Source organism: Thunnus albacares, chromosome 3 (genome assembly GCF_914725855.1).
Source record: "Thunnus albacares chromosome 3, fThuAlb1.1, whole genome shotgun sequence".
NCBI lineage: Eukaryota > Metazoa > Chordata > Actinopteri > Scombriformes > Scombridae > Thunnus > Thunnus albacares.
The window spans coordinates 21,055,585-21,074,669 of record NC_058108.1 but is presented as its reverse complement, the minus strand read 5'-3'; the positions used below and the strand labels follow the sequence as shown (position 1 = coordinate 21,074,669).

Sequence of the window (19,085 nt, the reverse complement as noted above, 5' to 3'; positions counted from 1 at the left end):
CACATCACACACATAGTGAAATAATGAATGTAATGTTCCTTTGATTACCTTGTATTTATGATTTATAAAACACTTGACTAATTGATGGACATAAAGAAGGCATAAAACAAATTTCAATTATCATCAATATGCCTAATGTTTTCTTGATTAATCAATTGTTTAAAAAATGCTCATCACAATTTCCCAGAGCCCAAATTGATGAAAATCTGTTCAACTAGCTGTCCAAAATCCAAAGATGCTCCAATTACGATGAAATAATCACACAGACTATAAACTGTACGCTGCCATCTTGACGAAGAGGATGGAAACTACAATGCATCTGTTAATAGATAAGGACCAAATAGGATTCATAAAAAACAGACAAACCCAAGACGATACAGGGAGAGCCCTACATATTAATGAGTGGATTAATAAGTTAGCTCTATTGTTCTCAGTTTAGACACTGAAAAAACTTTTGACTCAGTTGGGTGGGAATTTTTTTGCAAGATTAAAAGGCTTATGGTAGCCTTTCTAACCCGATAACTCTGCAACGCGGCTGCAGGCTGAGCTGCCCTGCTAGCCCTAGTGTCTTCAATTTATTCATCGAACCTCTGGCCCAAGCAATACGAAAGGAGACAGAATTAAAGGGTATATCTATGGGAGGAGTGGAATATAAAGTAGGTTTGTATGCAGATGATGCACTAGTCACAATGACGGACCCAGGTTCAGCCCTGCCGCTACTAAAGAAAACGCTGGAAACGTATGGGGTATAGTCAGGGTATGTCCTATACACAAAACCCAGGTTATGACATTTGATTACACTCCCACGCAAGAACTCATTGCAAAATATAATTTCAACTGGTACTCATCCCACATCAAGTACCTGGGAGTAAGTTTACCCAAAGATCTGTCACAGTTATTTGATATTTACTACAACTGAATTAACAAAAAAAAAAAAAAAAGATGATCTCAGTGGGTGGGGCTTGCTCCCTCAACACTTTGGCAGCAGAATTAGATCAGTTAACATTCTCCCCCATCTTATTATATCCTTTCCTATTACTTCCAATAGAAATTCCTCAGAAACAATTGAGAGAATGGAATAAACATATTTCACAATAAAAAGAGACCAAGGGTGAAGTTCTCTACCTCTCAGCCACTGGAGGAGAAGGGTGGCACGGCCATCCCATCTTTAAGGGATTATTATTTTAGTTGACACCTCTTGTATACTGGTGTGACCCATCTTATATAGCCAAATGGAAGAATACAGAGTTATCTTTAATAGAAACACTAATACAGTCATTGCTTGGCTGTCTCGACAAGGTGAAGTAAATATTCCAGACAGTGAGTCAATGGGTAACTTTCTCACTGAAAGAATAGGTGGAATTGGTTTAACATTTCCAACTCAAAAGAGAGGTTAAACTGCTTAGACGGCCAGCATATGACCCTGATTTTACGCCAGCATTGCAAGTTCATAGATACAGACAATGGGTCTATTCTAGCATCACTTCCATATGCAAGATTGTTAAAAATGAGAACTTAATAGTTTTAATCATTTATGTCAGACATATGTGCTGGGTGGGCAGGACTTTTATAGGTATTTACAGCTTTGTGATTATTTCTGTAAAAAGGTTAAATGTTCTAATCTAAGAGAGCTACCAACTGTTATTCATATAATTATTGATGTTTATAACTCAGGAAGAAATAAGGGTCTTATGAGCAAGTTATACCACGGCATCACTTCACTGAATAAGGACATTACAGACTATGTGAAACAACGATGGGAAAAAGAGCAGGACGCTGAAATAACTGAAGACGTGGCTGAACGCCTGGGAAACACAGTTGTCCTCCACCAACTCACGGACCTGGAGAGACTTCTGTTGGAAAAACTTGATTCATTTTTTTTTATCACTCCCAAACAGAAGTCTAAACAAACTGGCACCCAGCTATGCTGCTGGAGGGAGTGTGGAGAAATCAAGGTCGATCACGCTCATGTTTTCTGGTCTTGTCCCTCTATTCAGACTTTATGGAAGGAAGTAGCAACAATCATCTCAAAAATCCTGGGTTTCAGTATCAGTACAATATTCACATCCCCACATCCCTCTACCTTGAACATATCCTTGACGGGCTGAGTAAAGATGATACCTACCTCCTAAAGATCTTGCTGGCAACAAGTAAAAAGGACATTACAAAATACCAGCTTCAAAAAAATACTGTCGGACCGCTGGCCTCTTTGTCAATACTGTTTAAGACCTACATCTTCTAGAACAGACGACCTACTCCACACTGCACTAAAAAGAACTGGCAGAAAAAACGATGGGGAAAATGGTGTGTTTATTTAGCCAATGAGACAGATATTTCATAATTATTGCATGTATCATGTGCAACATTTTATTTTAAATTAGGCAAATTTGCTTTGATATATTGATTGTCTCATTACCTCATATTTGTTTGTTTTTTTGTTTTTTTCATTTCTTGTTTGCTTTTTGCTCGCTGTCCTGATAATGTGAAAAACGTTCATAAATAGAAAGTTTAATAATTTAGTGTTAAAATAGTTTTAATACAAATTCATGCACTGTCTGACATTCCTACAGCACTACCTTACACACAATTAAACTGCCACTTTACAAGTACAGCGTCATCTGTGTGTTATCTGTGCCAGTATCAAATTAGGGCTCTATGAATGTCACTTATTATTTCAATGATAACACTGATACATACTGTAAATACAGTACATTGTGCAAACCTCTCTAACTGCATTTAAAAGGTGTTATGGTGAAATCATTCAAATGTCCTTGTTTTCTGATAAAAATGTACAATATGTGATTTTGTCAAGATCAATATTTAAACAGTAGCCTCATTATTTTCAAGATTTTTCAGAGCTACCCTAAATTGATGAGCCATGACGTCTCATTTATTCCTGTTACTTTTCCTTTTTCATTGCTCAAACATGGCATTAAGTAGACCATATTTCTGTGTTCAGCCTAAATTGAGCATCAACAGCCTCTCCACGACCATGCACTGAGAATATACCAGTCATAATAGTGATGGATAGAGCTACTTACAAAAAGGTACAGATGCATTTAATGGGCAGTCGAACATTTTAATGGTTATAGGGGCACCTTGGTGCCCTACTCTAAGCTCTCACAACACCTCACTGTGCTATTAAGTACAACCGGAATGGTATTATAAAGGCATGAACAAGGTTTGAAGAAAATTAGCACTCTAAATCCTTACCACAGAGACTGTCAATACACAAAGTGAGATGGTACCGCTGTCCACATTTCCTCCTGTGTATAATCTTCAAGTGAACCAGAGATCCTGTCATGTCAACATGTTTCATTATTCCTGAACAAAGACACACCAGGAGGGCCAAAGCTGACATATAAATATAAAGCCTTTGGATGTGTGGTTCATTTTCTCTACCTTTCTCAACTTAATTCCTTTAAGACTTACAGAGTTTATCCTTCCTAAAAATAATGGGCTGAAGGCAGGACACTAGTGGGCAGATATATAAACAATACATACATAAAAACCCCAAGTATAAGCCACATCCCACACATAAACTTGTATTTATTAATACTGAATGTGCAGTGAGAATGTGTACTAGGTGTGGGAGGGAAAAAAAATTGATATTGTAACATATCACCATATTTCCACTTGCGATACGTTATCGATACACTGTTATCATAGGAAGAATTGATTCAGCTACCAGAGCACCACTAGAGCTGTCAACCAATATTCTAAATTCGATGATATCATTGAATTGTAAAAAGAAAAAAAACAACAACAGACATTCGATTGTGAAAATTAATATTCAATTGTGGAAACAAAAAACAAAAAAAAAAACACGGCTGTCTGCCTCACAAGTTCTTGCGTGGGCCTGGGCAGCTGCACTGAATGGACTGTATGACAGGAGTCACACAACATCACTTCGATTGATTGAAAATTAAATATAAGTCAAGCTGAAACAAGCAAATAATTCAACAACAACCGTGTGGTAATGATGACAGAGAGTTTGCAACCCAACTCAGCCGCAGAGAGTGTAATTTGCACTCCAAGCAATCTAATAAGGGCGTTTTCACACCTATAGTTCATTTAGTTCGGTTTTATTTCACACAACAAAATTTCAAGCGAACCAAAATCTATCGACAAAAGTCATGTAGGAACTGTCACTCTGTTCACTGGTCAGAAATCCCGTGGGGTTGGTGGGCGGAGAAAGGAGTTTTTCTTTTTCGGAAATGGCAGATAGGCTACGACTTTTGTAAAGGACTTGATTTTCTTTCTTGCCTTTTTAAAACAGAAAATAAGACACCACAGCATTGTGTACTTGTTCCACACAGGAGGGTGTATTAGTAAAATGGTCTTTGAACATATTTTCTAACAGCAATAAAATGTATTACTGTTATTACTGAAATAATAATAATGTCTCTCCATGCCTCTATGTAGTGCTGAAAGACGCACAGCAGTGGCTACTTTTCAACTCTGTTCTTATTCTTATTATTCATATTCTTATTAATAAGAATAATGATAAATAAAAATGAAATGAAGTACTTTTTAAATGGTGTATCTGCTGTTTCTGACCACAAAAATTATATACGTTTTTCATTTTTTTCACACTGGCGCCCCCCAGCATTGCAAACTGGCTGGTTCCCCACTTGCCCAATGCGATATAAAGATGATCCGGCCCAGTCGTTTCAAACAACTCTTTGGGTTATTAGCACAACATCACCTGTCTGTTGTCTTAATCAGACTTAATACACTACCAGCAGCTCTGTGAGAGCAAGATATCATTATATATATTGCATTATTTTATTGTGATATATCATGTATCACAGAATTGTTGTGATATATTGTTATTGTGGGAAGAGTATTGTGAGTTCATCTATGATTCCCACCCCTGATGTGTGCACCTTCCACATACTTCAGAACATGCTTATCACATTTTGTGAAATGAGCTGAGGGTGAGATGAGTAAAAGTGATTGAAAAATAAGGTGAGGAAATAAGTAATAAAACATTTTTCATTAAGGTGTTAATTTCACTGATTCTCTGATGTTTTTGCAGTTTATACAACAATCTTTAAAGCGCTAGTGAAATTTGCATTCGTTAACTTAATTTTGATAGATACTTTTGGGTTTTTGGGGTGAATTTTAAGCCTTTATTGATAATTGAGAAGCAGATGAAAAAAAATTACATAAGAATCGTTATTATCATCGTATACTATTCTGAACTGATTCACAAACGCCAAAAATTGATTTTTGTAATAATTGTGGTTAATAAAGTCATATTGATTGGATTAAGTAACTTAATTATCTTTGCAAGAAAAAATATTTGTAAATACTTTGCAAGGAGATTATTTGAGGCAAAAACAGCATCACTCTGAAACACCACCTCACAAACACAAGTTGAGTGTGTTTATAGTTCCCACAACTCCAGAGAGATTAGTCTTCTCTAGTAAAAGTATCTTGCTAATCACCTCACATTAGTTTCAGGAGTCACATCTTCCCATATAACTTTCATTCAGACATCTATCATTTAAAAACCTAATAGTAAAACCCCAGTTTATAAAAGTTTATAGCCTGCAATGCTTTTATCCTGCGTTGCTCTGTGTACAATGATGCAGTAAAAAAAAAAAAAGTGCAGCAATTTGACTGAAAAAATGAGATTCAGGTCAGGGGCTTTTTCAACTGATGATTGGAATCATCAATGTTTAGAGCCCTAGCGTACACAAAGATGCTTTCAGAGTTCCTGGATGCTCCTGAACGGCTAGATACGTACAAAGACCGACACAGAAAGGCAGGCATCCAACTTTATAGCTAATCTTTCCTTAGAGTGTCTTTAAAACCAGTACCAAGAGAATAACAGTACAAATATGGTCTGTAAACTCTACACAAAAAAAAAAGCCATGAATCAATTCAGATGCTTCTTGCTGTGTTGCTACGATTCTAACCACGGAGTCACTACATCCCCCTTGTAGAATCTGGCTCGTATGTTGCAGTCAGTTGTGTGTGTATGGATGCCTGCACATGTGTGTGTTGGATACCTGCAGTTAGATTTATTGGATTTGGGGATCTCTCCTGCTGTGTGCTCTGCGGTACGAGTGGGCTTGACTCAGTTTCTCTGTGTGAAGCTGGCAACGCTTTGGACTGACCTTGCAGTGGAGGTGTCACTATGCACAGTTGTTGTCATTACTCAATTAGACAGAATTAGGCACTGGCTAACGTGACAGTAGCATGCTGTGAAAACTGACTCTGAATTAGATTCTGGGGTTGGCAAGGTTCATTTTACTGGAACGGCAATGCAGTCAGGCACAACAGGTCTGTTTTTATGTGGTGATATATAAAGCCTTAGGATATCACTACACCTGCATCTCTCGGTAGGAAAAAAAAGACAAAAAAGAAAGCATGCACACTGCTCAAATAAGCAGTAAGGTTAATGGACTGTTAGGTCAGGATAGATCCTGTTATACCCCCTTTCAGACCCACACAGTGCATGGTTTAAACCTGCGTTGGTGGCCAATCTCAATGGGTCAACAAACATCATCCGTCCTGACTTCAATGCGGGTCAGTCACTGCTTGGCTTTGGCATTTCTATTAGGCATGGATATTTAATTGAATGATATTGACATTTAAATGACATTAAACTGCCTACCCAGCTTCTCTACAAAAGAAAGAAAGCAAGAGGGAGACAGAGAGGGCACCTAAGAGAACAAGCAAGAGCAAAAGTGTCAGGAGAGAACTGAAACTTCAGCTTTAAGGCTGTGTGAACAGGGACAACTAGAAATGACCCTGTGTCTTACACGAATGGATCAAACATAGGCTGAATGAGCATTCGAAGGAAATGCATTATATATGCGTCTCTTGTATGAAAAACAGAAACTAGTGTCTCATTATAATGAGAAGACAAGCAGGGAAGTGTGATGTGTTCTTTCTAAGCTTTTTTTTTATTTAGGCAACTAGGCCAAAAACAAGGAGAGTAACCAGTGGTGAAAGAAGTACTTAAAAATGGCAAATTTGACTTAAGTAAAACTATATATTCTGAACTGAGTATTAGCGTCAAAATATTCTTTGAGTACAAAAAGTAAAAGCACTCATTCTGCAGAATGGCCCATAGAATAGTATATTACTGGATCCTGATTATTGATGCATCAGTGTATAAGCATTACTTTAATGTTGCAGCTGCAAAAGGTGAGGCTAATTTGAATTAATTTATATTAGGGATGTCAGTGTTGGTTAACTTTGCCTTCAATAGATAGTAGTATATAGTAGTAGTGTAGCTCAACACTGTTGAAATGATGTCATATAATTGCATGTGGGATGGACAACTGGGGTGGCATTTAAAGAAAAAAAAACAGATTTTTAGTATAATGTACAGTTTCTCGAAAAAGTGGATATTTTCCCTCATTAACAATGTCAATTAATTTAACTGACAGTTATTTTCATATCCAAAATAAACACCACATCTCAAATTAGAATCTGTACGTGTTATTTATATATACATTTATTTCATACTACTCTATTTAATTACACATTCTGTATTTGTTAAAAAAAAAAAAAAAAAATTAAGAGAAAAATAAATTTTAATAGAGCAACTTTTAAAATGCTTTACTGGGGGGTGGGGGTGGGGGGCATTAAACAACTGCATTACCAACGAGGGAGAACCAGACTGCCTGGAAAAGGGAAATAATGAGTCTAAACTTGACCTTATATTACTGAAAATCCAGCACCAACAACACACAGCAGAGAGAAAAAAAGACACTTATTTGTCTTAATTCATTATTTTCAGATGTTGCATCTTCCGCGTACACAAATTTATTATTTTCAATGGAGTCGTGCGACAAGCACACTCATAACCGAAAGCGACGCCATCGCAGCACGCATTTGTTGCGACGTGCCTGTTTTTTCGGGTGCGTCCACGGTGCACTGAGATGGAAAACTCTCAATGACTGCATCCAAAATTCCAAACTAACGTGCGCTGACGTACACTAAAACAGTATGTGAGATTTTTTAGTATGTCCGTAACCTTAGTATGAAACCAATGGTGTGTAAATTGTATACTACTTACAGGGAAGTATGTATGCAAGCACTGGACACTACATCAGCATAAATATCCCACAATGCAACAATGCATTGCAGTTGTGACAACAACAACAACAACAACAACAACAACAACAACAACAACTGACCAAGGCAGCTCTAGCATAACTTCTATAATGCTTAAATTTAAGTGTAAGTGTAAGGTTTCACTTTGCTAGGTGTAATATATTTTTTAAAATTAGTTCAGACTTTATGGTTGGCACAGGCTACCATGGTTACGCATCTCCAGATAGCAAGAAGGCTCTCAGGAAGAGCATGTTGAATAATAATACACATATTGGATATGTTGTGCATAGAATGCAATTTCTGGTGCAGCCAACTTTTTCGAATGTAGCAAGCGGCACTGCAGGTCATGTGAAAAGAATTAACCACAAAAATAACAAATGTAGTCGTCAGCACTCACAGATAAGTGTATATCACTTCTTTAATGATGCACAGCAGCCCTACCTGTACCCACCAACACTGCTGTCCTATTAGGTCCTGCACATCCACAATTCAACACCATGGACAGTTTTAACAAAATATAACCTAGTAAACAGGTACAGATGTGTGCCATGTACAAATGTCTTAAGCACCACACAAACACAATAATGCTAGTGGCCTTAATAATAATAATAATAATAATAATAATAATAATAATAATAATAATATTTCCTCATCATTTAAATAGTTGAAGTCATCCAGTGCTGAACCATCTCAGGGTTATATCAATCAGTACTCCACTTGTGGGTCTCTCTTGTGAAGGATCCGTCCATGTTCTTGTTGTTATGACGACGTGTTCTTTAGTTTTATTGTTCTTATGTGTAGAAAACGACTTTTAACACATCACATTGGAGACACTGTTGCCCTGGAAACAGTGTAACAGCTTAGGAGACGATATGTAACGTCTGCCATGACATATATAATTATTCTGCTATTCTTTTACTGCACCATAAACTCACAAATGAGCGCAGTTTAACTCTACGGAGGAAGTAAATTCGGTTTGTCTGTCTCAAAATCACTGAACGCGGCCCCAGCAGAGCAGAAGAGGCAACCGCTGAGTGGCGGCTCAGGTGTTAGCTTGTTAGCTTGTTAGCTTAGATTAGCTTGAACCGATGTCTGTCTTTTAAATGTTAGCTTGGCGCACAGGGGGTTGTATGTGGTATTCACTTCCTGTCACATTAATTATCACCTGAGTGGACAAAAACGCGCAATTTGAGTTCCTCCCCCGAACTCTTCGACAAACAATTATATTATTTTATTTCAGTAACTTGAGAAGCACATATCATGCAGAGATGCAGCTCAGAACACAAGGATCTGTACAAAACAGGATTAAAAACGAAGTAGAGCCGAATAAGAACCACAAATTAAGGTGTCCATCGCCAATAATTAAATTGTTGACAAACATAACCTTTAAAATATTTTTTTTTAAATAACAACAATTATAATAATATAAAAAAAATATATAAAAACTTAATTTTTCAGAAGGTAAGGTATTAAATTATTATCTTAAACTACTTTCTTTCTTTTAATACCAAGTGAGTTTTAGCATTTTGCAGTGATTATTTATGAGTCTAAAATGAAGTTTAAATGTTATCATTTTTACATTACTTTTTTTTTTTTTTGCTATATTTGGGCCATTGTTTTCATGTTCATGACCCTGAATGTCTTTCAGCATGTGAATCGTGTGAATGTGTTCCTGACCAGATAAACTCTCCTTATTGGATGAAAGATTAAAACAAGAGGTTTTATGTTGTAGTTTGATTTATATCAGTAGTTTTCTGTGTTTTAGTGGTACAGCTGAAAACCCTATAAAAATCTGCTGACCAGGCAGCAAAATGTTCATCAGCCAAACGTTTCTTATGCAAGCTTTAACCTCTGTAAAAACACATCCCTCTTGGTTGGCAAATATGGACTCTAGCAGAGGCGCTCCCCGCATGTCCACTCTCTTTGAAAGCTAATATTGATAGTATAAAGTTAACAGTTGTTGGGATGATAATAGTTGGTGATGGAGGAAATCACTCTTCAGCATCTTCTTCCCTCATGTGTGATTGGCGAGGCTCAGGCATAGTAGAGGACACTCCCTTTTTCCTCATTCAATTACAGACATACATAAATCAAGCTGTTACTCCGGCCATTTTGGGCAACTGCTGACCATTTTATTATGACCTTGTTCAAGTTTGCAAAGGGTATTTTACTCCTTGGCTGCCACTCCGTCCCTCGCTCTGTGTAAATTAAAACAGGGACAGCTTCGGCTCATTAAGGTACCATCTGGTGAAATGAAAAATAAAAGAAGAAAGCAGAGAGCAGACCTCCAACTGCGCCTGATAATCTTCTCTGTTAGCCGTTACTGTCACATTCAACAATGGACTGGATAGATTACAAGCTGATGTATAAGAGTATAAGTTTGTCGTGATGATAAATGGGGCCATGTGACCATCAAAATGAACATAGTTTTTTTTTTTTTTTTCGTTTTTCTTGGCTTTTTGACAGTGGCTCCTTGGCGTACATAGTTTAAAAATGTCCCCAGTTTCAGCTCTCCTCAGGGTCTATATGCTTTCTGTAATGTTTTTATCATTCAGAACACATTCTTAATAACTTTTGAATGCACCCCAAAACATGTCCAAGCCATAGAAGATTGGCAAACAAAGTACTGTGAAGTGTAAAAAGTAAATCACAGGTAAAAATATAAAGGGACACTTAAGAATTGTAAGGTTACTAAAATGCAATACAGTTAAAAGTTTGCTTAAATTGCTAAAGATGACATGCTACATTTGGGATTATTTGGTTAATAGTGCTGTTTGGTTGATTTTTGTTGGTTTATCGACAGTGCAAAAAGGTTGATTTCGACAAAGAATCTGCAGGGGAGGGTCTAATTAATAATCTGCATCTTGTCTGTGTCAGTCAAGCTACTGATATCAACTTTTATCACAGTTTAACATAATATTATTCACATTAGTGATGTTTCACCTCACTATAACCTTGTTGAAATCTAGAAGCCTTCAGACAAAACAAATCCTATTTAACTGAGCACACAGCTGCTTAACACTTGTGTGAAGGAAACATGAGGTCAAATATCTTAAATTTGAAGAAATGTTAAACCTACAACATTTAAACCATTACATGTCTGTAGTAGTCTTTTTAATAATTATTCCATTGAATTATTTAACAAATTTCCTTATGCACCAAGACTACATATTTGAGTTTAGTATAGTGAATTTTATGTGTGCTATAAAACAGCTGGCATGAATTAAAAATGTAATGTTATTCACTTAACCTGTAGGTTTAACAGCCTTCTCTTAACAGGCTGCAGTTATTTCCATTGCCGAATCCATCTTGTGAAATAAAGAAGAGATTTAATAATATGGCTACTATTATCTCCTATACTTGTTCATTTTGTGTGTTAGGTTCAAGCATTATGGGAGGATATATTGCTACAGCTGTTTGAGATGTATCTTATACAGATGTTCCACACATAAAGGAGAGTAGAAATGTTTTCAGTTGAATTCTGAGCCTCAACTTTTAAGCCAACATGAACGAGTTCTTAAAATGCTTATAAGACAAATGGAAATGTGAACATCTGCAATTTCAAACAACTCCATCTGCTGATGAAGATCTACATGATATGATGAAAAACTCCAAGACAGCAACTGAATAACTATGTGTGGATTTTTTTTTTTCAAAAGATTTGCAAAAAACATACACTGAAAATCAAGCACAGACAGCCTGAATAACCATCTCATCCTCTACTTAGATCTTTTTGAGGCCTATCTGAGACCTATTTATATTTTTAGAAGTAACCTACAAACCTTCACTCCAACTCAAACTATCTGGATTGTCTATTTAAGTTGAAACAAGTAGACCTGCCAGATGTGACACTGGTTTCAAATGTAAGTGACTATGCCAAGATGCTAAAAGTGGCACCAAAACAAACCCACACACCACACATGTAGCCTGGTGTTGCAGTACTGTCAGCCTTCTTTAAACCTGTTTTTCAGCAGGTGTGACAGGAAGACCCCGGGCCAGGTATCGCCACCCACTTCAACACGCAGTCCTAATGGGACGCCACTTACATGCACCTACCCATCACTCACGCTGCCCATCACCTTCCTTCCTTCACTGACAAGACTGAAACTGACTAAATACCCCCTCCCTCATCCCCAAAGTGTCCATCACTGTAAAGGTCAACACACTATGACCTTGAACCCCCCTCCAAAGTCTTTACCCAGCAGTACACTGTCCATTACACATGGAGACAGCACTGTGGCCCCTAGCCCTCCCCTACCCCCAAGACTGTCCATCACTGCCATCCAGGTGAGAAGGTAATTGGGGAGGTTCTGCCTGAGCAAGGCAGCGGCCCCTGACAGCATCCAGAGTGCTCAGAACATGTGCAAGCCAGACAGTGGTGTTGTTTTTTTTCTGCATCAGTTCAATATATCCATTGACATTGTAAGACTCTTCTGGAGGCCGCTGGGTTAGGGTCAGACTACTTGTGATGGATGTAATGGAAGTGCTTCAGCTTGAATATCAGTCATATAAGAATAGAAAATGGCATCATATACCGCAGGGATTCTTTGTATATGGCTGGGAAACAGGGTGGGAATCATGTTTTGGTGTTTTCTTTTCCACTTTCTACACATCAGACTTGAGATCTAACTCCCAGAACATCTCTGACATATCCCCCATTATGTAACTGATCTATGGAGATATGTGGGAAGACTATTGACCTTATGTGCGTAAGCAACAAGGAAGTTCTCCAAATCTGTTATTTTGTCTTTTAACTTCTTGTCTACACTGGGAATATGTTGTGTTGTGTTGTGTGGGTGGACATTTGCTGCTTGTGACCCCTTTGCATCTGCATTTTAACAAATATCTGACCTGTTACCTCAATAAAACAAACAGTATTAAAGACTCTCAGAGCTGGACGAAGATGAGAGACTTTCTTCCACAGCAGTCAAATGGATGAGTGTTTACATACAGTAGCTGAGCTAATTAGTTGAGTTGCACAGCACCTCATCAGCTTGTTATTATATAGTGATAGTGACTGATTACAATGTGTACAGTGTATGTATAACAATATGGTATCAACAGAAAGTTATATGATACAACAAAATTTTTTACCTTCTCATAATCTCATGAGGTTCAGTCCATCTGATAGAAACATCAGTCCAGTTTTCTATGACATGGGCTTGTTATTGTTAACCAGCTGATTATTCAACCTTATACTGTTTATATAATATGAATGATATATTGTATAGTTGGGTGAAAAGTTGTATTCTAATCCATGTTTATGATTATAAATTTTTGTTGGTCTGAAATCAGCTTCTAGACCGACAAAAAATCAGCATTAGTAGCTTTTTGATAGTTTGTGATGATACTGATAAGTTGAGCATCTGTGCTCTTGATTTTTTTTCTGGATAGAAACATCAAGCTACTGCTACAACACAAAGTAAGCAGTTGACCTAGTTGTGAACTAGTTAACACTGCAGGTAACTTTGCACCAAAGATCATCTTTTTGATCATGTGACCTCCTCATATATGTGATGTGTGGTCTTAATGGAGATACAAAATTTTAGTCGGTAAGGGAAGCCTATGTGAAGCTGAGACTTTGAAGCAAATGTTGATTTTATTTGTCCAGGTTTTCAAATATCATTCTCTAAGATCTTTGCTTCCACCCTAATACAATGCTGAAGAACTCACTGTGGACAGTTTTCATAGGAGCTATATCTTCATATTCCCATGAAGGTGTTTTTAATGCTGTAACATATTCAATTCCATTCACCTCATTTGTTATTATAAGTGGAGGCAGAAATCTCAGAGACAGATATCTCAGACATACATCAACATACAACAGGCAACAAACAAAAGATCAGCGCTGACATTTCTGCAAATCCATTACAATCGGTGACATGTGCACATAATTGGTAAGACTCATCTAATCTAAGCCCTTACAGACTCTGCCTTCATCTCATTAAATGTTATATTTTGATGGGCATTTCAATCTGTAATAGATGTTTTTGGTGAGGACTGTGTGTGTGTGTGTGTGTGTGTGTGTGTGTGTGCGCCTCCACCAACTAAAGCCACACAAACTGGCTTTTGTGCTCTCTGTAACGTTTATGGATGAATGTCAGTGCTGGCATGTGCAGAAAAGCATGATGTTCTGTTTCCTGTATGCGGTGGAAGCCTAAATAACCTTCCTAGCAACATTTTCCTCAAGCAGCAGCTTTGTGGCTTCCTCTTACTTGGTGTGAGATTTGTTTAGGCAGCGTCAGAGCATGAGACAGATCCTGAAAGTGTTTGTTGAACGCAAAAGCGTGAGAGTCGGTTGATAAACTGCTCCACAAAAGAAGAATGGTTTGCAGACAGCTATGAGGCAAATATGTCTTTTGAATGAACTGTGTCGATTTATTGTCTGACCAGCAACTAAGCTAACATGCTTCCTTTAATAAAACTCTTTATTAAATGAAATTATGTACATTCCCTGCTACAGTAGTTAACCAGCTGGTCCTGAGGTAGTAATAATAGTTGCTACCTCAAACAAGCTTCTAGAAATGAAACATTTTGTGAAGACATTAGGATGATTTTTGCGGTGCCACGTTCTGGTGTGACTGGGCCTTAAGACTTCTCAGCTGTTAACGTCCCAGCCTGTGTTAGTGGGACCTATTCATATTCTCAGAAAGATTGAGACATTGTGCCAATGGAATGGCCAGATTATTGGCCCTCTACCAGGATCACATTTTTGCTTTAATCATTTGGGTACATGGCCAAAAACCATTTACATCCTCCCACTCCGTATTTTCAGATTGAAAACAGAGTGTTGAGCATAACAGTCTGAATCTGGGCAGCCACACTGAAATGCCATGCCCACTTGACCTCCGCAGACACATTCAAGGAGTTGAGTTGGAGCTGAGAGAAGCATGCAGAAAGAATTACTGGCACAAGGCTTTAAAATGTTACCCAGACTTTTGCAGAGCATATTCCAGCATTCAGAGAAGATCATGAAATTCCAAAACTTTCCCCACCTGTCAGCTTGCTTGAGGAAATTAGAATTAGAAAGAAGTTAGACCCTTTCCTGAAAGAACATCTAAAGAGCTAAACATATGAATAAATAGAGAAGGCAGAGCCTGTGGTTTCATTTCATATCTCCCCCAAAACTACCTGCAATGAATTCATATTGGTAATATGTCATCTGGTTCAAGTCGAAATTATTCTTCTACAGCAAAATATTTATTTATGTGCTTTGTTGTTTTCCCATATAACGGAATCCAAATTAAATATGCAATACCCTGCCTCATTTAGGGCTAAGGACACTTCAGCTGTTTCTCCAAAAACAATGTTTCTATTCATCTGATAACCTCCCTGGTCTTTCAAACCTTGGTGAAAGGGTAAAAAAAACTCTCAACTGCAACATCAGGTGAGATAAAGATGATTCAATTCCACTTCATCTGATTTAATTTTCATGTTGCGTTATAAAATAACTGCAGCCATAAAAGTAGTCCCTTTACAGCGCTGATGTCCATCTGTGCAGATGGCTGAGTCTCCTGTGTGTTCAGTGTCAGAAGGCATCTGACACCAGAGACCGAAAGCCAAAAACCATATTGCAGCAGCTGGTTGTATGCTGTTCATCACCATTCTGCTTGTGGGACTTTTAAGTCATTTTCCTCTCCGTCTATTTTTATACAGCAGTTTGTCCGAGGGAGGTTTGTTTAACTAGATTAGACACTGTTTTGATCCTCTTAATACAGAACATCCCATGTAGACATCTCTTAAATCAAACCACTAATATCCCAGCCAATGTAGTGGCATTTCTGCTACCATCATTATTTCTTTTTAATTATTTCATTTTCAAAGAGAACAGGCTCTCATTGTGTTTTCTGTCAAATAAAAAAATGTAAATAAAACATAACATGGAGGCTCTTCAGCCACCATGTTATGTTTTATTTGGATGGCAGTGAATGGATACACACAGGGATTATTCTAGTTAGACAGCACAACAGCCAGGAATTAATCCCTCCATTAACTGGGCTGTGTTACAACTTCTCCCCCGTGGCCCTGTTTCCTAAACACAGGGTACTTTGGTGATGCACGGATGCCTGATGCATGTTGTGTTTAATAGCCATTAGCGGTACAATGTGGGTACATAAAGAGCCTTATTCATTATCAATGACTAAACCACTGAATTATCTAAACCATTGTCCCATGAGACATTATTGGGACAATTATAATTGTCGATGCTTTTGATTTGATTCCCAAGAGATCAAGGTCGTGTTAAGCAATCAATTGATTTGCTCTCCCTGTTTTAATGGCAGGGTGTGGCAGGATGCCTCCAAGGGCTTGATATAGCCTCTTTCCAATAGGAATGCGTTGTGCTGTCTCTTAAAATCAACTAATTCACCAGAATCACTTGGCATGAAGTGAGCTTGCAGCCGGGTCTCAGTGGTTGCAGACAAACTATATAAACTTCACATTTTTACTGGCCACACCAATCTTTCTGTGCCTTTAGAGAGCTCAAAATTTTATACTCAGAGGGTTTCTTGACTTGCTGACTGGCAATGTTTCAGGCCTCAGTTGAGTTTAAGCTACCCAACCACTGCTCCCCTCTGTCCATCCCTCCTTTCCTTCCCTTAACAACTCAGTAGGCTTAAGAGAGATTGACAAGGGCTTAAGTGGTCAATACTAGCTTATATACCTTGACATATAGTCAGCAGTTAACTTTGAGATTGCATGAAATAGATACAGCTTTAACTGTTCATTATATGGATGATAGTCTAACAGGCAAACTTTATTCTAAGGAAAATAATAACAAGACTAAGAATCTACAGCCACATTAGTGGCTCTGAGGCTGTACTAAGGGACAGCTGTGCTCTGAGTTGCTCTGAGCTAAATGCTAACATGAACACGTCTAGACTCTCTGGACTCTACTCTTAAAGAAAAGTTAGGGGATCGCCAAAGTAATTGATTCATCACCTAGGTGCCATGAATGTTTGTACAAAATGTTGCACCAATCCATCAAGTAGATGTTGAGATATTTTACTGGATAAAGGAAAAATTTGATCCGCTAGTGGTGCCAGAGGAAAAGTCAGGGAATCACCAAAGTCAACAGGATTCATCCACTGGGAACCATGAATGTGTGTAGAAAATTTCATAGCAATTCATCATATAGTTGTTGAAATATTTCAGTCTGGTCAAAAGTGACTAACAGACATTACCATTCATTGAGCTGTGCTGCTAGCATGGCTAAAATTAATACTGTATGTCAATGTTACCTGTGTTTTATGAGTTTGGCGAGTGTGGTGGACTGTTTGTGTTGAAGACAAGATAAACTATCGCAAAGATAGCATTAACAGTGCTGACCTAAGACCAATTACCTCACGTCACAGTGAAGTAGTGGGACTTGACCTGTGACCTTGAATCAATACACCTATTCTTGTAAGCTTATAGTGCGATAATGGATTTTTTTTCTCTTCTGGAATCTTTTATGGGTCACACTTTTCAATCTGCAATTATTAAGTCAGATATTTATAGTGACTGCTATAATAATCACTTCTGATTGAAGTGGATTGATATGGTAGCTACTCCAGAGTACTGCAAATTAGACAGTAAGAAACAGACATGAAACTTTGAGGGGTCAAGTTGAGGGATTTATTAGAGAAGGGTGAATATAAAGGTACTGTATGCAGGGATTCTATTCTCTGAGCAAACCACAACTAGTCAAACCTCTCTGTCTATATTTATACGCTACACAACTTCCAATCAAGGTCATCATAGTTAGTGACGTAATCATTAAATAAATTGAATTTAAAAAGGCAATACAATAGACCATAAGTGTGCTTTGGAAAAAAACACAGTATGGATTATTATTATAATCATCAGGAACAAGGAAACTACTTGGATGCCGACAATTCCAGGTATCTTAAACATAAGTTATTCCTAGCACTACAGGTTAACATTCAAATTAAAAAAAAATATCAAGTGGGAGCATACCAACATTGATATATTCCCTATAGAATAACTCCTCTACTGAACCATTCAGGATTTCCATTCAGACAGTTTAAATGAGTATACAAGCAGCCAGTCAGTAGCACGTTAATGATATAGCTAGAATATCAACTGCCACAATTTTTTTTTTAAATGCCACTCTTCCTCTTCCTCTGATATGTTTCTTTTTTTTTAATCTTCCATATTTTCAAAAGTAGTTGTATTTGTGTCACATTTTGGCTCTCACATATTAAGCTAGAATAAGATCGATAAATAGTGTTGGGTGTGTGCTGGCTGCCTGTGAGCCATGAGGCCCACAGTCTTCACAGGAGCCGTAGTGTGGCAGTTTAATACGTACTGTAGTCCTCCTGAGGTGTCACCAAGCACACACAGGGCAAACAGAGGTGGGTTAACACAATATAAAAAGGGACTTTTCTTCAACTTGTCACCATCATGTTTTGTTGTTATTTTTTTGGGTAAGCGTGATTTTTTTAATTTTTATTTTTTTTTAGAAGGAGTCCATGGCCTTGAATTCGCTGAGGGCCTGGACAGGGGAGATGTGTTTCTTCTGGGAGCCTCGTCGCACACGTGTCTGGCACTCCTCAGGCTTCTCCCTTTTTACCAATGGCTTCTTCTCAGGAGCCTTCATGCGCCAAGACACCACGGGTGAGTTGACGGCTGCTGTTCCATACACCTTCTGGTACTTGGTGGAGGCTACATAAGATGCCTTTACAGTCAGCACCACTGCGTTCATTAGGTTCTTGGCTGCTTGGATCAGGGAGGTGGCACTATCCAGCTGCAAGAGGGCAAGGAGAGTTGGAGGAGAAAGAGAAACATTTGAGGTCTAGTCAAATAAGTTTCTGTAAAGAAAAAAAGGGCATTGACTTTTTTGCACTCAATGAACACATTAGGATGTATTAGCTACATACAGTACCTAGGAGGTCTTTGCCGCAACTGGCAATTAAGCAGGATATAAACGTGGCTCTCGCTATATGACATCTTATTTTAGTAGTTCCTAATTAGCGGAAGCAGGGGTCAGGTGTACCTCTGTCTCC

At 37.9% G+C, this 19,085-nt stretch overlaps 1 protein-coding gene across 2 annotated transcripts in view; it reads right to left on the bottom strand.

Annotated features, from left to right (window-relative positions):
• Positions 1–17,680: 17,680 nt before the first annotated feature.
• ctnna2 (catenin (cadherin-associated protein), alpha 2) overlaps positions 17,681–19,085 on the bottom strand; it is a 337,649-nt gene continuing 336,244 nt past the window's right edge. For both annotated transcript variants that reach the window (XM_044346939.1, XM_044346937.1), the window contains one exon: positions 17,681–18,826. In XM_044346939.1, coding sequence (XP_044202874.1) covers positions 18,539–18,826 — 288 coding nt within the window. In that variant the 3' untranslated portion in view covers positions 17,681–18,538. The remainder of the gene's footprint in view (positions 18,827–19,085) is intronic.